Raw genomic sequence first — 22,769 nt, 5'->3', positions numbered from 1 at the left:
CCTCAGCTTTAAGAAGCGTACTCACCAAATCAAAAAAGAAAAAAAAAGTTGAAATGCTCAGTATAACAGCCACTAATAAGAAGAAATTTATTGAACTGAATAAATAACCAAATAAAAAATCAACATAGGAGTCATATCTAATTTGTATAAGTGGATTAGTAAATTTACTTCTAGTACTTCTAAGATGATTCCACAAAATCACACCATAACCAAGTTCTCAATAGTGAGTCATCAGAGTTTATTTTAGTCTATTAGGTAAAAATTGGTAGTTAGTCACAGGAGTGTAAAAATAGCACAGGGAATATAGTCAGTCACACTGGAATAACTACATGGGGTGGGCACCGGGAACGTCGTGGGGACACAGTGCAAAGCATGCGATTACTTAATCACTGTGCTGTACATCTGAGGAGGGATGCAAAATAATATTGAATGTAAACTGTAATTGAAAACTAAAAGTTAAAAATTTTAAGTAAAAATAATTAGGCTCAGAATTTAATAAAGCAAAAGGGAAAGCTAGCCACAAAAGAACAAAACTTTTAAATCTTTAAAAATTTAAAAAGAAATACTTATTTGTCAAAAAAGTCCCATGTGAAATAAGCAGCACAATAATCTCAGGCTCTTCCCGAAAATGGTCATCTTCCTGAAAGATTTCTGAGTGCAGAATTACACGGTCCGGGGAAGCTCAGTTTTGAATGTAAAGCATTCAAAGCCCAGTTTCTGTAGAACTTGTGTGCTCTCTGAGTGTCTCTAAAATGAGCCTCTTAAATCGTCTTCAGTGGGGAAGTGGTCCGAGGTGAACAGAAGTCTGGCAGCCTGTTACTCCACTGCCCAGGTGATTTAAAGCCTTGTTTGAAAAGGTATTCACCACCCTGTTTTCAAGTTCTAGAAAGATGTGCATGTTTCTGTGTAAGAGTTACTGAACTCTGTATTTGTAAAAATGAGTAACTATTACATTTCTTTCCTTCAAGTAACCAGAAAATACTTGTTTTGCTCTGGCAGCACGCACTTCAGAAAACACGAAATAAAGGTTGGAAAAGTATACAATTATGTTCCAGAAAACGTTGATGTTCATTTGCAATCTGTTTAAAATAAAAATACCTTTCTGGTTTACTTGGTCGTATTGCTTCTCATCCAGTTCCCCACATCTCAAGCTCTTACACGGGGCCCCGGGGAACAACTCTGTTCACCCCACTTGTGCATGAAGGTGACCCTGGAAATGTGCGAGTTTGTCCATCTAAGGAGTTTGGGAGCGGGTAAATGATTAAACCAGATATCTTTCCCATTTGAGTTGCACAAATAGATCTGCAACTCCTCATGAGCAGAAAATTGGCATTTACCAAGATTCGTGATTAATCACTGAACTGCTACATAAATTTCAGAAGTTAAGGCAAGTCACTAATCCCTAACTTATTGTGGGGGATTTCTTCCTGCTCAAGGTGAAAATGTGTACTATCAGCTTAATATTATTGATCCCTTTGTGGCGATCTTTATTCTGCTTGCCAAAATAAGCTACATGATTCAAACTGTGTTTAGATGCAAATGTCAACAATTTAAAAAACTACAAATCTATTTTTGCCATAAAAACCTACGCACAAAAGATCTATAGCATAGGGAATCTAGGAACTTAACCAAAAGGGTTGTGAAAAATACCTAAGTAATTTTGGCCTTGGGCATAGAGAGTATAGTATATATTATAAATAGTGATTTATTAATTATTTCAACTTTCAAACTCTAGAGTAAATGCTTTCTTATTTCATAAATTAGATTTAGATTTTACCATTTGTTTAAATGATAAAAAAAGTTAAATGTTTAGAATGTGCTTAGAGTTCAAGACATCCCTTATTTATTTGGTTACTAATTTATGTTTTCAGTGATTATGTTAAAAGAGTATATGGAAAGTTTTTTCCAAACTCTTAATTATAAGATAAATCAGTTAGAGATGTGAAAAAAACTGGTTTCTGAGGACTTTGTATGTAGAACTATTTCAACTGGGAAGCACAGTCTGCACAACTCCGCAACGCAGCCACAGAATTATAAGGTTAGTTTCCCATTGGGAAATCTTTATTATCCTGAGATATTTAGCTGGTGCACTGAGATACAAAGGTGGATGTGGGAAGTTTTTGACCTTTACATCCAGAAGAGATGAGGCCAGGGGAGGAGTTTTACTGCAAAGGACCTGGGAAATACATTTGCAGAATTGGCTCCTCTGTCTTTTTTTTTTTTAATAAATTTTATTTAGTTACTTTTCAAGTACATTTTTTTAATCTATTTCTCCCATCCCACCCCCCCTGCCCCGTCTTCCCCCTCCCTCCCATTCCCCCCCCCCCAGTCCTCATCCCTGTGTCTTTCATACTTGTTCCTCAAAATCCCTCCCCATTTTTCCCCTTAAATTCCCTTCCCTCTCCCCTCTGGTTGCTGCCCACTTGTTCTCTATTTCAATGTCTTTGGTTTTTTTTCTGCTTACTTGTTTGTTTTATTCTTTAGCTTCCTGTCAAAGGTGAGATCATATGGTATTTGTCCTTCAATGCCTGGCCTATTTCACTCAGCATAATGCTTTCCAGTTCCATCCATGTTGTTGCAAAAGGTAGTAGCTCCTTCTTTCTCTCTGCTGCATATAATTCCATTGTGTATATGTACCACAATTTTTTGATCCATTCGTTTACTGATGAGCACCTAGGTTGCTTCCAACTCTTGGCTATTGTAAATTGTGCTGCTATGAACATTGTGGTGCATAGGTTCTTTGAAATTGATGTTTTAGGATTCTTGGGGTATAATCCTAACAGTGGAATTGCTGGGTCAAAAGGCAGGTCAATTTTTATTTTTCTGAGAAAATTCCATACTGTTTTCCATAATGGTTGTACCAGTCTGCAATCCCACCATCAAAATGAAAAGCTTCTGCATGACTAAAGAAAACAGTATTAAATTAAAAAGACAACCAACTGTATGGGAAAACATATTTGCCAATGATACCTCAGACAAAGGTTTAATCTCCAAAATATACAAAGAATTTACACGACTCCACTCTAGGAAGGCTCCTCTGTCTTTGAATGAGTTCCATTTGCTTACCCTATCTGAGCACAACACTCTTTTTCCTGGGGCTGAAATTTTGACAGCTTCTGCCTGAATTACAGAGATGAGTTCTCAAGCCGTGTTTAACACAAAGAGCATGGGTTACGGTAGGGGGGCGGGGATTGTAACTTCAAAGGGGGGAAAAGAGGTCTATTTTCCTTTCACAATAGAGTACATAGAAAATGTTCTTATAGGTCAATGAAGAAATTGTTATCCAATCATTCATTATTTGATCAACTGAAATCTAACTTGCCCAATAAGAAATTTGCATAATTTTTATAGTTTGTTTATGTTAAATACCATAGGACAGAATGGTAAAGATGAAAATCAGTCAACTGCCTCACAGGGGATAAGAAAAATTCTACCTTGATATTAGCAAAGGCGAAGGAGAAAATTAACACTGTAAGAGGCACCATTTCCCCACAGAATAGCTCTGGGCATTTCCTGAGTGAGTGGGATTAGCAATCTAAATAAATCATATTTCAAGAGGTAACAGCAACAGCTAAAATTTAAAGGGTTATTAAAATAATATTTACATATTGAACAATCTTGAACTTTTATTAAAACCACAAAGAACAACTCCTTCATATGAATTTATGAAATAAGGGGCTGAATGCAGGTGACCCCAGCTAGTGATGATCTGGTAATATGCATAAGCCGAACAGTTTGTTTTCACTGTGTTTTCTAACCTTAAGAGACCATTAAAGGCAAAGCCTGTGTGCTGCTGTACGCACGCACACAGGTCACCGTGGGCCATACTATCAGTGAAATGTCAGGTGAACATACTTTTTCTGGTCAAGAAAAAACAAAAGAAACAGCACTCTGTGTGCTTCACTCTGCAAGGTGAACTTCCCTAGAAAGAACCCGGTGAAAATGGCTGCAATCACAAGACTTGAAGGAAGAGCACCGGTGACATTCTCACTGAAGGACGCAGCTGAGGTCGATCCAGGTTGATCCTAGTGGGCTACCTTCCTGAGCCTCCAGCCTTCATCTCTCGGGTGTTGATTTTTTTCTGACAGCTGCATCGTTTCTCCCTGAAGTCCTTTATGCGCTCTGTGAGTTTCCTTGTTTCGGTGTCACTGAGGGAAACACGATGTGGTTTTGTGTCTTGGTTAAATGCATTCAGCAGAACGACTTTGCTGGGTTCCATAGCATCCAATTTATCATTTGCGTTGGGCATTTCAAAAACACATCCCCATTTATAATCCATTAACTCATTGGATTTGCCCCTTACGACACAGCTTCCATATCTGATGTGTTTGCTGGAGCAAACATTGTACCATAAACTTGTGTTGACTCTCTTCACTGGGATCACAGTCAGAAGGCCGCAGCATGACTGGTGCAGTCACGGTCCGCCCTGGCTCAGTAGTCCCACCGTGGGGCCTCACACGGTACGGGCAGGTGCTGTTTGTGGGCCTCGCTTTGAAACACCTTTCTACCTGATGGATTTCACAACTTAAGATTTGCATCTGTGAAGGGGCCTTTGGATTTGAGGTCTGGGAAGGTCAAGGTCCTGGTTTCAGCTGAAGTAGGAATAGCTAGACCATAAGGTAGTTCTATGTTTAATTTTTTGAGAAACCCAAATACTGCTTTCCATAATGTACCCATCTACATTCCCACCAACAGTATATGTATAGGGTTCCCTTCTCTTCACATCCTTGTCGACACTTGTTATCTTTTGGTTTTTAATAAGCGACATCATAACAGATCTCAGTGTGGTTTGGGTTTGCATTCCTCTGATGAATAATGATGTTGAGCACTTTTTCATATACCTGCTGGCCATTTGTATGTCTTCTTTGGAAACATGATTATTTAGGTTCTGTGCCCACTTTTTAATTGGGTTATGTATTTTTGCTTTTGAGTTTAGGAGTTCCTCTTATGTTTTGGATGTTAATCCCTTATTGGATTACAAGGTTTGAAAATATTTTCTTATTACATAGGTTGATTTTTTATTTTGTTCGTTGTTTCTTTGCTGTGGAATTTTTTAATTTGATACAATCTCAGTTATTTTGCTTTTATTGCCTGTACTTTTGGTGTCATAATCAAAAATTCATTGTCAAGACCAATGTCTGGGAACTTGTTCTCTATGTTTCCTCCTAGGAGTGTTATGGCTTCAAGTTTTACATATAAGTGAAACAGAACATAAAAATTTGACTCACCCCAAACAGAAAACTGGAGATATCCCTGATAAGGAAGGAGTGTTGTGTGACCTCTAGCCCAAACAAACAAAGAAAAGCAACTCAGATACTGACTCCCAAAGTTTTATTACTTTTGCTTATTAATATATATTTAACCTTTGAAAATTAAGCAGTAAAGGACCTCTTGTTCGAAGCAGCTTAGACAGCATCACAGTGGCAGACGGCAGTGTCACCAGACAGAACACGTGGGCTGCAGTCCCGCTGCCTCCGTCCACTGCAGACCCGGTGTGCGCCAGGTGTGTGTCTGAGCCTCGGTGGGCTCAGCTCTAAAATAAGAATATGAAAAGTGTCTAAGCACCATAAACTCCTCAAGGAAGTAACGATAATAAAATATCTCTTCTCAATGCCATTACATTTTGATAGTACTACTACAAATGCTATATCTAACACTGGCAATGTCAAAATGAGATCTTACAGCTAGAAGATTGTATTGATGTAGAGAAACAATCTCTACTTATGAAGAGATTGAATGAAAAGATAAGTTTTAAATCTTTTTATTTCTTCTAATAAGAACAAGTTTGGGGTCTAATTTTTATGAAAACTTACCACTATTTTTGAGCTCATTTGCCTATGTTAACATTCTCATTTGAAAATGCCAGGGACATAGTCTAATAATATCAATGTTCTGAGACAATTTTAGGTTCTTAAAGAAAGAAGCAATTAACAGGTGATGAGAGTTGGAAGTGAGGGGTTTAAATATTGGCCCGTCCAATGCATTAAGCCCATTCACATATTCAACAAGAATTTACAAACACATCCCTACATCTTTACAGGGTGAACTTTGGCCCCTCCTCTATGTTCTGAACTTCATTGCATCCAAGCTTTAAAACTCTCACCTTATGAGTAGCTAATAATATTTAAAGAGCTGAGGTATTAAAGCATAAGAGTATATTTTTATGAAGCCATTTTCTGGTGTAGATTGTCTACTATTTCATTTATTTGAAGAGAACTCTGAATGTCTCATTGTAGGGAGAAAGCTACCATAATACATTGATGTAGTCAATGTATTATGATGAAGTTTTAGTATTGTAAATGTTTAGAATATGAATTTAGAAAACATACTGATGAAATAAGATGTCACAGGAAAGTAAACATAATAAAAAAGTATTCATTAAAATGGCCAGTGTCTTAACAAGCCATGCCGTGGTTAGCATAGGACTAAACAGAATATGACACATTTGGGAGGGAGAGAAAGAGGAAGGCAGTTCCTCTGGTCATCGAGGAGACTCGGGGTATAAATCCTTCGACATTCACCTTTTTAGGTCTTCATTCATCACTCTGATTTGTTGTGAATATTTTTCTTTAGTTGGTGTACATTTTGTCCTAAATTAAACTATAATTAATTTGATACACTCTACAAATCTGCACAGATTCAACAAATCATATGTACATATATATGCTGTTTTTGTACTTGAACTTACAGTTTTACATAGTTTTATATTTTCCTTGACTATGTTTTTAGAATTTTGCTATAGTTCATGTATATAATTTAAATTGTTTTGAAACAGTAAAACTTCTTATGTTGGGTTTTATTGATGAAGAGTTCTTAAAAAGGCTAAAATTATATTCTTTATATTTCTTTGTTCTCTATATACATACATTTATCTGTCTCAGTGGTATTTGTGTCTTGCAATTTGGGATACATCATAGAATAAAGTTTCATCTTACAAAAGAAATATTTTGATAAACTACACTGAACTTATCTAGTTATAATTATTTAAGAAAACAAACTAAAGATGAAATTTTAGGATAATTTTGAAAATAATAATGCAATTATGATATTGCAAAGCATAATAAATAAAATAGTACAAAATATCTAGAAAAGTATTGTCATGGTCTCCAGTGTCAGGTTGACTCTGAAGTCACACTTCTCAGGTTCAACTCCTGGTTCCTCCACTTCACACTGTGTGAATTTTGACAAAGTACTTAACTTTTACTTATTTTTATCAAATATAAAATAGGAATAAAATAGTACCTTTAACCAGTCCTGTGGCAATTACATGAAATAATGTTCATAATTTACTTTGTATATTATCTGGCACACATAACAATAAATGCTGCTATAATTACTAATAATAACAAAATCTAATGAGTATTATAACTAGAAAATATTAAAAGAAAAACAACTATTGGATTGACTCTATTATATGAATAAAATATTTAGTGCTTATTTAAAAATCCCCAAATATGGCCCAGCTGGTGTAGCTCAGTGGATTGAGCGTCAGCTTGAGAACGGAAGAGTCACTGGTTCAATTCCCAGTCAGGGCACATGCCTGGGTTGCAGGCCAGGTCCCCAGCAGGGGACGTGCGAGAGGCAACCACACATAATGTTTCTCTCCCCCTCTTTCTCCTTCCCCTCCCCTCTGTCTAAAAATAAATAAATACAATCTTTAAAATAAAAATCCCAAAATATGCATCATATTTCTCTTAAAACCAACTGTTAAGTTTCCTTGTTCAAATAGAAAAATGTTAAAGTTTTTCTCTGTTTCAACGAGGTACCTTAGATGACTAAAAACTTAAAATTTTAAGTATCTTTAAGTAAAACTCTTGCAACATGTATAGGACTAAAGTTTTCAAGAATCACATTCTACTTTGATTTAGCTTTTCAAAAACTTACCTAGGTAAATTAAGTTTTTCATATTAAAATCAGTTAGAAAAACATTAATCAAAAGTCTGAAAGATTTTTAATTTTTCATTTCTTTGTTTCAATTTGAGAAAAATAAGCAGAACAGTAGCTTATATAAAGATTCTCTTGATACAGTGGTGTTTTTTTCATGATATATGCTGAATTCAGGGCAGATTTGGTGTGATCATAACACATTCTATGTCTGTATTCTGTCATTGAGGTGATGGGACATCCAAAAATATGAAAGATTCTGTTTGTCACACAGAACAGTCTGGATAGACTGTATCCAGAAAGTGGCCAAAGAAACATGTTCATCAAGTACTGAAGTTTAAAAAATGGTTTTCTTTTGATGAGGAAAATTCCATTGTACATATACCCCACATCTTCTTTATCCAATCACCTATGGATGGACACCTAGATGCTCCCATGTCTTGCCAGTGCACATAAGGGTACAGATATCTTTTCAAATTAATGTTTTCATTTTCTTCAGATAAAAACCTGGAAGTGAAACTGCTGGGTCGTATGATAGTTGTACTTTCAGGTTTTTTAGGTACGTTATTCGGTTACCCATGGTGGCTGCACCGATTTATGGGGTTGGGGTCAAATGAAATGGTGAAGGGGATATAGTCAATGTCAACAGCACCAATAGTTACTAGACTTGGTATGGTGATCGCAACACAAGGCATATGAATGTCCAACTGCCAGTTTGTACGTCTGAAATGAATATAATATTGTATGCCAACCATGCTTTAATAAAAGTTTGTAATAACCATTTTTGATAAGTCCTTCTTCTTAACCCTCTAATATCAAGAAATCCAGTGAGCTAATCTGCCCGATACCCACATTATTGCCCTTTCCTGTTATTCTGCTGTCAGCCCAAAGGTCATCACCTCTCCAGAGAGCTCTTCCATGACCCCTTAGCTAAAGTCACCTTATTCCCTGCTTTATTTTCTTCATAGTATTTATTTCTATGCTAAATTATCTTACTAGTTTTTGTGTTATCTTTGGCCTTTTCCCACTAGAATGTGAGTTCTGTGAGAGTAGGAACTCAGCCTTGCTCACCGCTGTGCCTAGAACAGTGTCTGACACATGAATGAATAAAAACAATGGTTGAATGGGAATCACCCAACATAAGTTTGCGGTCTCATCAGTGTTTGTTGTTGAGGGTGTGGGGGCTAGAGGCGGTTAAAATCCCACATGGTTACATTCCTACCACTGTTTCCCAGACACCTGCCCCTGTATGATGGAAAAAAGGAGAGACTGAACCCTTACAGCAAAGGGGCCCCTGCTCTCATCCCACACTTTAAAGGGCTCCATGTATCATGAGCACAGTCCCCCAGATTTTTATTAAACCAGAAGAGATACTCTGCCTCTTGGGATCTGACACTCAGCACCAACACGGCACCATCATTAACCCAAAATATCCACTCAGACGGGTGATGCTGTCCAGGCCTCAGGGAAATGCTGCCCCACCTTGCTTTCCCTGGGCCCTCAATCACAAAGGGGCTGTATCTTAATTTAATAAAGATCCATGGTATTTCAGTCAGCAAGAAACTCTGCTTTAGAGTATGGGAGAACGTGAGGGGGAGGATTCCGCAGGTAGATGAAGAGAAATCAATTCACTTGATAAAACTTTACTGTGGGATGGGTATGTGTAAAATAGATTCTACTGCATACCGAAGGATTTCCCAGGAGAGCTGTCTTCCTTTTTCTTTTCTTTTTTTTTTCCATGTTCTAATTCCTGGCTCAGGAGATACCTGGAAATTAGGACAGTATTTGCAACAGCGGCTCATGGCAGCTGTGTGAAGTCTACACATGAAACAGTTACTCATCCAAACATCACCAGCCCATCAACAGAACAGACATGTGTAATGATAATTAAATTCAGTTGTTTTCTGTTTTGCCATTTCCTATTTTGTCATCATGAACGTAGATTTTTTTGGATGGGAGGACAGGATATATTTTATTTAACAATTTGCTCACTTCTAAAATATTTAGACACGTGTGGGTCTCCATTTGGACTCTTGCTTTAAAATCCTCAATTTTTAGGGACAGGCTCGCTTGCAATGATTCTCTTCATCGTATATGTCACACACAGACTCCCTGTACAGGTTACTATTATCATATAGCGTAACTGCCCCAAACCCAGAGGGCAAGGTCACATGGAGGCTTTTGTCCAGTCGTGTTTAGCTGGAGAAACCTAAAATTCTTTGGCCACTAAATTGATTGGATCCCCTGCAGTGTCCTTTCTCCTGATCAAATCTGACTACATGTGGCCTGTTTCCTGTGGAACAACAGACTCTGGGCAAAGATTTGTTTGCTGGAAGCTTTTAGAGAGTGCTTTCCCAAACAGTATTTGTAAAAGAAGGATGTTAGTTTTCTACTGTTGATGTAACAAATTATCACAAACTTGGTGGCTTAACAGCGCAATTTATCCTCTTACAGTTCAAGACATGAGAAGTCTAAATGAACTGCCAGGTGTGTATTCCCCCTCACATTCTTAAGGAGAATCCGCTTTCTCAGCTTTTTCATCTTCCAGAGGTCACCTACATTACTTGAGCCTTGGTCCTTTCCACTGTCTCCAAAACCAACAGCACAGCATCTTCTGTGTTGACCTCTGGAGTATTCATTAAAATGGCCAGTGTCTTAACAAGCCATGCCGTGGTTCGCGTAAGACTAAACAGAATATGGCACATTTGGGAGGGAGAGAAAGAGGAAGGCAGTTCCTCTGGTCATAGCCTCTGGAGGCTATTCTATGAGGAGTTATTGCACATTCTTTAAGGATCTATATACCTGTCAGGACTCATCTTTTTTCATCCCTAAAATTTAATCTGAAGTTTTCTTCAGGGCAGATTGATACCTATCTAATGGAGATAAATATTATCCATTTGCCACCAGAAATGCCTCTTCCTAAATTAAATAAAGAATCAAAACCCCAGCTTGGTCTTAGCCTGCGAGCACCTCTCCCAGGAACCAGACCGGCCGTGTCCCTCGGGTGCAGCGCTGCTCCGTGGGCGCCCACTCCCGCTGCCCTGCCGTGTGTGGCCTGTGCCCTCAGTCACATAAGCCACAGGTTTGGCCTCACTACAGGGTCAGGCCAACTCTAGTACCTCTGTGGGTGGGCACGCATGTCACCCAAGGTGGACAGGACAGCATGGTAGGCACAGGGTGCTAAGGGTTGGCGGGGAGGGCGTACAACCCACCAGGGACTTCCTCTTCCTCACCCCCTCGCCCTCTCTCTCCCTCGTCCTCCTGAGCAGTGCAGGCCTAAGGCCATTCCGGGAGGTGGGGCGGGGTGGTGGACATGGGGGCGCCCCAGCAGGAGGCTCCCCAGAGTGGGGAGGTGGGCACCAGGACACAGACCCACTGGGCTGCAGAGCCTGCGTCAGTGAGGAGGGCACCGCCCCCCGCCCATGCCCCAGCCCAGGCACCAGGTCGTGGAGGAGGTGAGAGATTGGGTGTGTGTGGAGGGGCTGACCAAATAAGGCAGTCTATTGAGCGCGATGTAAGCCAGGCCCTCCATTGTCGGACTGGAATTAGAAATACGGGGAAGGAGCCCTGGTCAGATAGCTCAGCTGGTGAGCCTGTCAACCCGATACACCAACGTTGTGGGTTCAGTCCCCAGTCAGGACTCATACAAAAATCAATAAATGAATGTATGAATAAGTGGAATGACAAATCGATGCCTCTCTCTCATCCTGTCACTCTCTCTCTCTCTCTCATTCATCAGTAAATAAATAAAATAAAATAAGAGATACAGAGAAGGAGAAACAGAATCTACCCTGCAGTAGACGAGAACTGATGTGTCATGTGAACTGGGAGTTCTACAGAGGGAGAGAGTACGATGGTTTCCTAGAGCTCATATAACAGTTACCACCAACTGGGTGGCTTAAAACTAGTCATTTATTCTCTCACTATTCCGGAGGCCAGGAGTCCAAATCGAGGCGCAGACAGGGTCACCCTGTACAGACAGGCGCTCTGGGGGAGAGCCCTGCCCTACTCCTGCCAGCTTCCGGTGGCCCCACGTGCTCCTCCGCCGTGACCACGGCACCCCGATCTCGGTGTCCCCCTCTCCGCTGTGCGCGTTCTGTGTCTGTACGGACGCGTGCGATGGCGTTTAGGTGAACCTGCACAATCCAGGATAAGCGTCTCTCAGATCCTTAATTACCTTTTTCCACATAAAGTAATATGCACAGGCTCTGGTGATTAGGATGCCTAGTTCCAGGGATACAGAAGAAAAAAAATCACAAGATGAGACGGAAACACCTGATTATACTGGAAAATGAGAAATAACAAAACAATGATGGAGACAGGTCACGAGGACACCGAAGCCAGCTTGAGGAGGCGCCCTCTGACCCAACTGGGAACAATTTCAGCCTCGAAATGAATCATGATAATAACATTGCATAAAAGAAGAAACCATGGGCCCATGGAAATAAAAATAAATTAATGAATCAGTTAAGAATTTCCTGAGGAATGAGTATTTACATAGTGTCAAAGCACCTCCACACAAAATGCTTATTAATTACAAAAGGGAAACTTTCAGGAGAAAAGCCTAAAGACATCACTTTAATGAAATGACAAAAATGAACATCAAAAGTGGGACAGACTGAACTGTGTTCTGCTGGATAAGATGCACGAAGAAGAATACAGCAACTTTGTACCATCCCTGCCGAAGACGGGAAAACTCCACCCAGTTACGTACGACGACGCAGCAAACAAGCCCAACTGGAGAAACAACTGACCTTCAAAGGTGTGAGGTCATGAAAGTGAAGACTCGTTCCAGATTGACCAAGACGGAGGGAGTACAAGGAACGAAGGAAGAAAGAAAAAAAGGAGGGGGGACAAAGAAAAGTATAGTCCAATATTCTAAAAATATAGATATAAAAATCCTTAACAAAATATTATCAAATAGAATTCAGCAGTATAGAAAAAGAATTACACACCCTGACTAAGAAGAGGGCTTTATTCCAGGGCTATGAGGCTGGTCATAGCATTTGAAAAGAATCGGTGTACTTCAGCACAGTGACCAGCAGTGGTGGCAGCAGCCAGGGGACCCCACAGAGCAGTGCCTGGCATGAAGGTGGGGCCAGGCAAATCTGGGAAAGTGCAAAAACGGAACTCTGCACCGGTGGCTTTTGTTCAAACGAAATGAGGTGCAGCGCAGCACACGCACTGGGCACTGTGGGGTGTGTGTCACATGCTGCGTGTCTGGGAGCCAGGGCCACTGGGGGCACGGGGAAGACAGGGGAAGGGCTGGCCTGCTGCCACGCAAGTGCCAAATGGGACGGCTCCACTCCCTTCTCTAAAGTCAGAGTCATCCTGAGAATAGGGTCGGGGCAAAGGAGAGCCAGAGACCCTGCGGACCAAAATAGAAGAAAGCCCATTCTGGGATGTTTGCCCATTCTGTTTTTAAATCCTAACTGCACCCTTCTCTATTTGAATTTCAATTTGAATTTGAAACCATTGATCTGACACCTTCCCTCACCTATCCCAAAGGTGGAGATAGACACCTAGGTTGCTTCCAACACTTGACTATTGTAAATTGTGCTGCTGTGAACACTGGGGTGCATGGGTTCTTTTGGATTGGTGTTTCGGGGTTCTTAGGATATAACCCTAGCAGTAGAATTGCTGGGTCAGAAGGCAGGCAGTGAAAGACAAATACTATATGATCTCACCTTTAACAGGAACCTAATCAACAAAACAATCAAATAAGCAAAATACAACCAAAGACAATGAAATAGAGAACAGGCTGACAGGGACCAGAGGGGAGAGGGGAGGGAATTTCAGGGGAAAAATGGGAGGGATTTAGAGGAATAAGTATACAGGACACATGGACAAAAACTAAGGGGGCTAGAAATAGGAGGGAGGTGGGGAGGGCTGGGGGGGCTGGGATGGGGGTAAAAGACAGAAAACTGCACTTGAACAACAATTTTTAAAAATTCTTAAAACAACAACGACAAAGGTGGAGACAGGGTCTGAGAGACAGGGCCTGGCAGCTCACTCCAGACCACTCAAATGGGCTACGGTCTAGCCTCCCTTAAAGTGCTTCTTTCATGCTAATGGACTCCAAACAGGAAGTATTCTGGCGTGAGATACCTCGAATTACCAAATCCTCTGCCAGGGACTCATCTCCTAAAATGAAAGGCTCCCAGCTGCCGATGATGTTCAGAACAGTGGAAGTATCATGTCTGCTGCCTTGCTGGCATCCACGCCTTCAGCAGTTGCCGTTCTGGCATCCGTAGTAACCTGATGGTGTCCTATGTCCTACTGAGGCGAAGCTCTGCCTGAAAGTCTGCTTCCACAGCAGTCGGCCTGAGTGCTGGGGGCTCAGGCCCTCGGGAGCAGCCCTTAATCAACTAAGGATGGGAGTTGGAGGACGTGAATCCAGCTGCCATGTCTCTGAGAGGCTGTTCTTCACAAAATGTAAGGTGCTCGTGACCCACCTGGGCATCTTAATACAATGCAGATCCTCACACAGCAGGTGTGGCTGGGGCCTGAGGTACTGCATTTCTAACAAGCTCCCAGGTGAAACCAGGGCTGCTGGTCTGGGGACCACACTTTGCTTTCTGCAAATGCTTTCTGCCATTTCCTCCCAGATATGGTGCTTGTTCTCAAATTTGTGCTGGGGGGGGTCTGTTTCTGGGGGGTGCATCTTGTTCTCTTGTCTTGAATTTCATGCTTCTGGTCCTCAATCACTGCCTGGCAATGTAACTCAGGCCAGACACTTCACTTCCTCCTCTCCAGAATGAGGGGTCACACTGTCTAGTTCCCTTCCCACTCCAACATTCTAAAGATGTTCTCATTATTGCACTTTCCACTCTCCCCCCAATCAGCTCTCCTGCATTTGTGCATGGCCTTTTAAAGTCAAGCTGGCTTCACATTCTGCTCATCTTCAAAAGATGTCTCTAAACAGAAATGGAAAATGGAAGCCTTTTCTTCAAACATAATAGCAAAAATGGCATTTTCATTGTGCAAGAGAAAAAGAGACCATTCAAAAAGACATAAGAATAGTAGCGTTAGGCTGAGGCTATTAAAATTCAAATCAGTGAGAAACCAACAAAAGATATGAAACCACAATCCAAAGACATTTAAATAGGAGATACTATGTATAAGAAAACACAGTACTGGGTTTGTATACTGTGTCTGCTTTTTGATGAAACATCCCTAACATACATATACAGATACAAGCTGTCCCCCTTCCAGATAATCACTGTGGGAAAACAACTTCTTACATCTACACTTAAAACAATTCTGAAATTCTTGAAGTTCACAGAAAACCAAGTATAGGAGTATATACATAATATTACCACTTTGTCCCTGTTTTTTTACCCAAAATAATACAACCCAACCAACTCTATTTCCAATAACTTAATACATTTCCTAAAATATTAATAAATAAAATCCATGCCTGTAACTGTCAGTTACCGCTGTGTAACAGACAACCTCTAAGCACAGTGACATACAATAGGTAAGGTCTCATTCAAGAGTCTATGTGTCTGCTGGTGGCTCAGCTTCAGGCTGCAGGTCGGCAACTTGACCCGCAGGGCTCTGCAAAATGTGAGTTCAGCATCTGGCACCCAGATGCTAATGGGCCAGTTATTCAGGCAGATGATCTTTTCGTGACAGAGGTCACACATTCCCAAGGACAGGAACATATTGTTTTTAGAGCTATACTTGGAACTGGTACACTTTTACTCCCCCACGCTCCACCTCAAAGCAAGTCGCGGGGCCAAGCCCAACATAAATAAATGTCTCCCATGGACTTATCAGTAGATTAAGTAAATCTTTGCTGAACAAAAACCTGCCAAAATGATAGTCAGAACTCTAGGGATATTTTCCAAAGAGATGTGCCAAAAGTGATACAAGTGGTAATACTGTCATTGAAATAAGTAAGTATATAACTACATGAAAGAACCATCTTGGAGGTGTAAGTTTTCATTTGCTTGCTTAAAAGAAGTTATTTTTGTGCTTTTTATAAAAGCTAAACTTCAGGCTTGACTGACTGAATGCATCTAACTTATTTATGGTTATATGGGATGGAAACCTACCTAGAGAAGATCCTGGAGGTTATCAAGTCATGTTTCCTTAATTCTTCTCTTTCATAAATGATAAAATAAAATAAACTTTTAAAAAGAAAAGCAAAATTAACAGACTCTCCATTCTGATGTTTCCAGGCTGGCAGGCCACCTGCACAGGGATGAAAAAGCACCACACATTTGCTGGGGTCGTTTAGGTTTTGTGGTCAGCTGCTCCGACAATCCAAAGCCCTGAGATAAGCCAGGGGATCTGCTACCTTGGCTGCTGCTTTCGGGTCAGCTGCGTGCCTGGCACACTGCTTTGGCCCTCCAAGCTTCCATTTCTTTACTCATAAATGCTCTCCCAGGTGAAGCCGTCCCTAACAATATGACAATCTACGAATCTGTTGTATGTGGGTGGTTTTCTGGTGTCCCTTTCCTTAATGAGAACTGCTTTGTAAAGCCACCGATTTCAGCTCTAGAAAGTGTAGTAGTTTTTATGGGTAAAGACTGAGAATGAAAATTGTCATTTAACATTCTATATTTTGTTTTCTGTAAAGAACAGATCCTGGTGTAAAGTGATAATCTCATTGTGGTTTTAATTTGCATCTCTCTGATGGCTAGCGATATTGAGCATCTTTTCATGTGTCTAGGGATCCTCTGTATGTCCTCCTTGGAGAATTGTCTGTGCAAGTCCTTTGCCCAGTTTTTAATTGGGTTGTTTGTCTTCTTAGAGTGGAGTCGTGTGAGTTCTTTGTATATTTTGGAGATTAAACCCTTGTCTGAGGTATCATTGGCAAAATATGTTTTCCCATACAGTTGGTTCTCTTTTTTTTAATACTGTTTTTTTTTAGCCATGCAGAAGCTTTTTCTTTTCATGAGATCCCATTTGTTTATTCTTTCCTTTATGTCCCTTGCTCTAGAGGACATATCAGTAAAAATGTTGCTGAGTGAAATATATTCTTTTTCCCTCTTCTGCTCTTTGCTTGTAGTGTTTTAATATATTATCTAAAAAATGATTAAAAAAAAAAAAAAATTAAATACTATAGTAAAAAAAAAAAGAAATATATGAGATTTTCCTGCCTATGTTCTCCTCCAGAACTTTTTTGGTGTCACGGCTTATATTTAAGTCTTTTATCCACTTGAATTTATTTTGGTGTATGGTGTATATTTCGAGTTTCATTTTTTTGCACGTAGCTGTCCAGTTCTCCCAACACCATTTGTTGAAGAGGCTATTTTTACTACATTTTATGATGTTGCCCCCTTTGTCGAATATTAGTTGACCACAGAAACTTGGGTTTATTTCTGGGCTCTTTGTTCTGTTCTATTGGTCTATGTGCCTGTTTTTATGCCAGTACCAGGCTGTTTTGATTACAGTGGCCTTGTAATACAATTTAGTATCAGGTAATGTGATCGCTCCTACTTTTTTCTTCTTTCTCAGAATTGCAGCTGCTATTCAGGGTTGTTTACGGTTCCATGTAAATTTTCGAAGTGTTTGTTCTATGTCTGTGAAATATGCCATTGGTACTTTAATAGGTATTGCATTGAATCTGTAAATTGCTTTGGGTAGTATGGACATTTTGATGATGTTAATTCTTCCAATCCATGAACACAATGTATATTTCCATTTGTTTGTGTCTTCCTTGATTTCTTTCTTCGGTGTAATGTAGTTTTCTGTGTACAGGTCTTATACCTGCTTGGTTACAGAGGATCCAGAGACACATGAAAAGATGTTCAAATAAATAACAAATAAATGAATGAATAAATATCACTAGCTATCAGAGAGGTGCAGATTAAAACCACAATGAGATACCACTTTACACCAGTCAGGATGGCTATCATAAACAAAGCAACAAACAACAAATGTTGGAGAGGTTGTGGGGAAAAGGGGACCCTAGTTCACTGTTGGTGGGATTGCAGACTGGTACAACCACTATGGAAAACAGTATGGAATTTTCTCAGAAAACTAAAAATGGATCTGCCTTTTGACCCAGCAATTCCACTGCTAGGATTATATCCTAAGAACCCTGAAACACCAATCCAAAAGAACCTATGTACCCCAATGTTCATAGCAGCACAATTTACAACAGCCAAGAGTTGGAAGCAACCTTGGTGCCCATCAGTAAATGAATGGATCAAAAAATTGTGGTACATATACACAATGGAATTCTATGCAGCAGAAAGAAAGAAGGAGCTCCTACCCTTTGCAACAGCATGGGTGGAACTGGAAAGCATTATGCTGAGTGAAATAGGCCAGGTGTTGAAAGACAAATACCATATGATCTCACCTTTAAGAGGAAGCTAAACAACAAAACAAACAAGCAAGCAAAATATAACCAAAGACACTGAAATAGAGAATAGGCAGATAGTGACCAGAGGGGAGAGGGGAGGGAATTTCAGGGGAAAAGGGGAAGGGTTTGTAGGAACAAATATAAAGGACATATGGACAAAAACTAAGGGGGGTGGAAATGGGAGGTGGTGGGGAGCACTGAGGGGGTGGGCTGGGATGGGAGTAAAAGACAGAAAATTGTACTTAAACAACAATTAAAATAAATAAATTTAAAAAAGAACAGATCTTCTTGGGATTTGCTGGGATCATTAGTAACGAGTTAACGGTTTCTAATCATTAATTCTCTAGATTAAACCCAAACAGTTGCCTTAGTTTGTTGAGTGATTCTGATGTGTTTGCAAAAATCCGCACTTGGCGGTGGAGGGGAGTGATTTTATAACAAAATGATAGATTAATAACAAAGGGCTATTGTAGCCATTATACTATGTTAAGAATCAGAAGGTGGATTTTGAATGAAGGCTTGAGACATGGGTATACATTCTACCCAGCAGTCAATAGCCAGAAAAAGAAAGAGAAGGAGAGAGGAGGGAGGATGGGGGGAACAGAATGAGGAAAGGAAGGGAAGGGAGGGAAAAGGGAAGGAAGAGAGGAGGGAAGGGAGGAAGGAGGGAAGGAGGGAGGAAGGAAGGAAGGAAAGAGAGAGGGAGGGGGGGAGGAAGGAAAGAAGGAAGGAAGGAAGGAAGGAAGGAAGGAAGGAAGGAAGGAAGGAAGGAAGGAAGGAAGGAAGGAAGGAAGGAAGGAAGAAAGAAAGAAAGAAAGAAAGAAAAGAAAGAAAGAAAGAAAGAAAGAAAGAAAGAAAAGGAGAAGGGAGGGACTAAAATCAGCTTCTAAAGCAAAAGTTATACATTGCCCGGACATCATTTAACTAATTAATTCTTAGCTTTCAATCACCTGTCAAGTTCTCCAGACCTATGTATTTACTTACCAAACACACAGGCACATGCTCTGACTTTCATACGTTATCTCATTTAATTATCTGCACAGCCCTGAGATAAGTGCTGCCATCCTCCCTTTCGGGCTGAGAAACCCAGGAGGTTCGCAGCTCTGTCCTCCTCGGTCGCCCCAGGCGACATTTGGCTTCCGAAGCAGAAGAGAGTGCGCCTTGCCCTCCTCGCCCTATCCCGGGGCAATATTGCCGGCAGGTGAAGCTCACCTCGCGCAGCCCGGACCCGGCAGGGAGCAAGAGCCCGGCCAGGGCGGCGCGCGCAGGTGCCCTTTGGACCCCGGCGGGCCTGGCGCGGACCGGGCGCATTAGGCGGACAGGCTGCTCGTGGCGCACCTGTGTCAGGCCGTCCAGCCGGCTCACCCCAACTCCCGCGGCCAGCTCGGCGCGGGGCAGCTGCTCAAGTGGATGGACGCCACCGCCTGCCTGGCGGGTAGGAGCGTGGGGGGCCGGGGCAGTCGATGAGGGGGCCCGGAATGGGTACAGAATGGGTCTGGGGGGTCTGGGAACTAGGAGCAGGGCAGGGCCGTGGGGACGCGCGATGGCGGGGTCAGGACTCAGGAGGATCACGGATAACCCATCCCAGCTCGCGCCACGCCCGGACCAGGATCCGGGACCCCGGGTGAGTGAAGAGAGGAGCGTAGTTTGAGCTGTGAGCTGTGTGCAGCCGGGGCCATGAGGATTAAGCTAGTTCATCCAACGCTGGGAGTTAGTTACCTGGGCCAGTAGGTCCCAAACATTTTAGTCTTAGGACTCCTTTACCCTATTAAATAAATGAGGACCTCCCCACCGAGAGCTTTTGTTTATATGGGTTATTTTTATCCATATTAGCCACATACAAAAAATTAAAAAATCAATTCATTAAAAGGGAACGGGAATGGCCCTGACTGGTGTGGCTCAGCTGGTTGGGCCTCGTACTGCAAACCGAAAGGTCACTGGTTCTTCCCCGTCAGGGCACAGGGCTGGGCCGCGGCGGCCCTGGTCCGGATACGGAGACAACTGACCATGTTTCCCTCTCACATGCCCCTGTTTCTCTCCCTCGCTTTCTCCCTCCCTTCCCTTCTCTCTAAAAAATAAATAAATAAAACATTTTTAAAAAATAAAAGGAACAGGAATGAGCCTATTACCTATTTTTATTGAAAAAGGACTCCATTCTCAACAATAACAAAAATGTACTTAAAGGAGTATTGGGTACATTTCTGCAAATGTCTTTAATGTCGGGTTAAATAGAGGATTACTCTGTTCTATCTGTTTCTGCATTCAGTGTGTGTTGCCTACCACACACTTAACTAGTCTCTGCTCAGGTCCTTGGCCCCTGATTTCCACTTTGCCATTATACTCTTCTCTTGGCCCTTCCCATGCATGCACTGTATGTCAGCTTAAATACCATTTCCTTAGAGACACTTTTTCAACCATGCTTACGTTTGCACCCTTTTGTCAATTTCGCTGCAATGCTTTTGGCAGCTTATACTGTCAAGGTAAGAAACGTCTAAACAAACCTGTAGAGAATAAATATTTACAAGAGTTTATTTGAGCCAAACTGATGACACATGCTAGAAGCAAGATTTCAAACGCTTTAGACAGTAACAGTTTTGCAGCTTCTTTTATGCATTTGAAATTAAAGAGGGGATTGGAGGGAGATGGGAGAAAGCAAGGCAGGGACTGGACCGCAGGATAGTTAAGATTATGAGCTCTCTTGAGAGTCCATACTCCTGTCGAGGGATATTACTTCTGGAATCTCAAAGGTGTGTTAACCTTAGATGCACAAAACAACGGCTATGCATCTAATGGTTTTTAGACAGGGTTGGCTTAAAATCTTTCACTAGAGAATCTACATACCTGGGGCATGAACTGCCCAGTTAGAAGTTTAGGATGAGATCATCCTGTGAGATTACTTTCCATAGAACCCATTTTTTCACTCACGATACTACCTAGCACTGTCTGTAACTATTTTGTATTTTAATTTGTTTGCCTGTTTATTTCTTACCTTGCCAATTAGCATGTAAACTAAAGCTAGTTCTCCTGGGCTAGGAAGCACCAAATGAAAACTTCCTGATGATATGGATAGATAGATAGATGAATGGATGGTTCCAGGAAAAGAAATCTCATTTCTAAGAGGAAGACTTTGCATAAGACACCTAATAGACTCGGCAAATGTACTTTTTCAAGTAAAATATGTTAAGATAAAATATTAGAGCTGGAATGAACTTTAAAGATCATGTGTCCTGGACCCTTAAGTCACAGAGGGCAAAGTAAACTCAGATGATTACAGAACTCTGCTTTCCTCGATGAGTGTTAATAGAGTTAGTTTCTAATTCCCTGTGTGTTAACCACCTGCAAAATCTAGTCATACATCTGATGCCAATCTGTTTGTTTGTTTTCTGTTTGTTAATAGGTTTGTTTTGTTTCTGTCTTAATAGTTTTTTATCAGGATTTGAGGTGGGTTATAATAACATGATGAGAACATGAATATAAAATTAATCCACGTGAAGGAGAAACAAGTATAGAAATCATTGAGGTTGCTAATAATAATGATGCCTGTTGCCAAGGCAACTGAATACATTATATGAATATTGAAGTAACTTTTTTCATTGTTCAATTACAGTTGTCCCAATTTTCCCCCGTTGCTCTCCCCTCCCTCAGTCAGTCCCCACCCTGTTGTTGGAATCCTTTATACCCTTTCCGTGACTAGACCCTCCCCCCTCTTACCCCTGCGGTCCCTCTCCCCCTCCCCTCTGGTCGCTGTCAGTTTGTTCCATGTCTCTGGTTCTATTTTGCCTCCTTGTTTGCTTTGTGGTGACTTTTAAGTTACCTCACTTAGCGCCCCTGTCCTGTAAATGGAGAAACAGTCGCCCTCCTGCAATTGTCACAAAAATCTCTGTGCTTTTACATCTTTGGAAACTCAGACCATGGGATGATTCCACTGATGACCAATTACCCTGGACCTTCACAGTTATGATGCTAACAATACAGTATTAAAGAAACCTCTATGATAAAGGTAGCCCGGAAACATGGAGAATGCCTGTGTTGAACACTCCATGCTGAGAAGAGGTACCGCGTGAGGAAGGGACGTAGTTATTTAGCCAAGGTGTAACTAAACTCGGAGCAGGGCAGGGCTCCACCACACTGCTTCACTTCATAGGACAGGAGTAACGCAAAAACTAGGTTTTCTGGCATTTTCCTAACTGGAGTTCCTTACTGACCAGCACTTCTGTACAGGCACAGCACGATGACAAACAATGGTGACAGTCGAGGCCCCAGGACATGCCCACAGGACATTCCCAAATGCCTGAAGGTTAAACAGCTTCACTCTCATTTTGGCATAAGACCTCATCTGTCATGGGCTCTACTATCCTTTTAGTTCTTTAAGCCTAAAGGCTTGAAAGCATTTTGAGTCATTCTTCACCCTCCATATCCATTTCTAATTTTGCAATACCCCACACTCACTTTTCCCGCCCTATTTCACGTGCGAGTCTTTTCCAGTGTTTGTTCACTCTCTCAAGAATGACAGCCAATCCATCCAGCTATGCAGGTCATACATCTGGGGGTGATCCATCCTTGGTAG

The 22,769-nt window shown here is 41.2% G+C and overlaps 1 protein-coding gene and 1 pseudogene across 1 annotated transcript in view; one reads left to right on the top strand and one right to left on the bottom strand.

Annotated features, from left to right (window-relative positions):
• Window positions 1–3,830: 3,830 nt before the first annotated feature.
• On the bottom strand, window positions 3,831–4,768 carry LOC119059587 (vesicle-associated membrane protein-associated protein A-like; annotated as a pseudogene).
• An 11,531-nt stretch (window positions 4,769–16,299) lies between these two features.
• Window positions 16,300–22,769, top strand: part of ACOT12 (acyl-CoA thioesterase 12) — a 40,377-nt gene continuing 33,907 nt past the window's right edge. Inside the window, 2 exon segments of the mRNA XM_053664451.1 lie at window positions 16,300–16,320; window positions 19,517–19,637. Coding sequence (XP_053520426.1) covers window positions 16,300–16,320; window positions 19,517–19,637 — 142 coding nt within the window.

This window comes from Artibeus jamaicensis, unplaced genomic scaffold (genome assembly GCF_021234435.1).
Source record: "Artibeus jamaicensis isolate MK-2021 breed Jamaican fruit bat unplaced genomic scaffold, CSHL_Jam_final contig_373, whole genome shotgun sequence".
Taxonomy (NCBI): Eukaryota; Metazoa; Chordata; class Mammalia; order Chiroptera; family Phyllostomidae; genus Artibeus; species Artibeus jamaicensis.
Note: the sequence above shows the minus strand (reverse complement) of the source record. Positions and strands in the feature narration are given on the sequence as shown.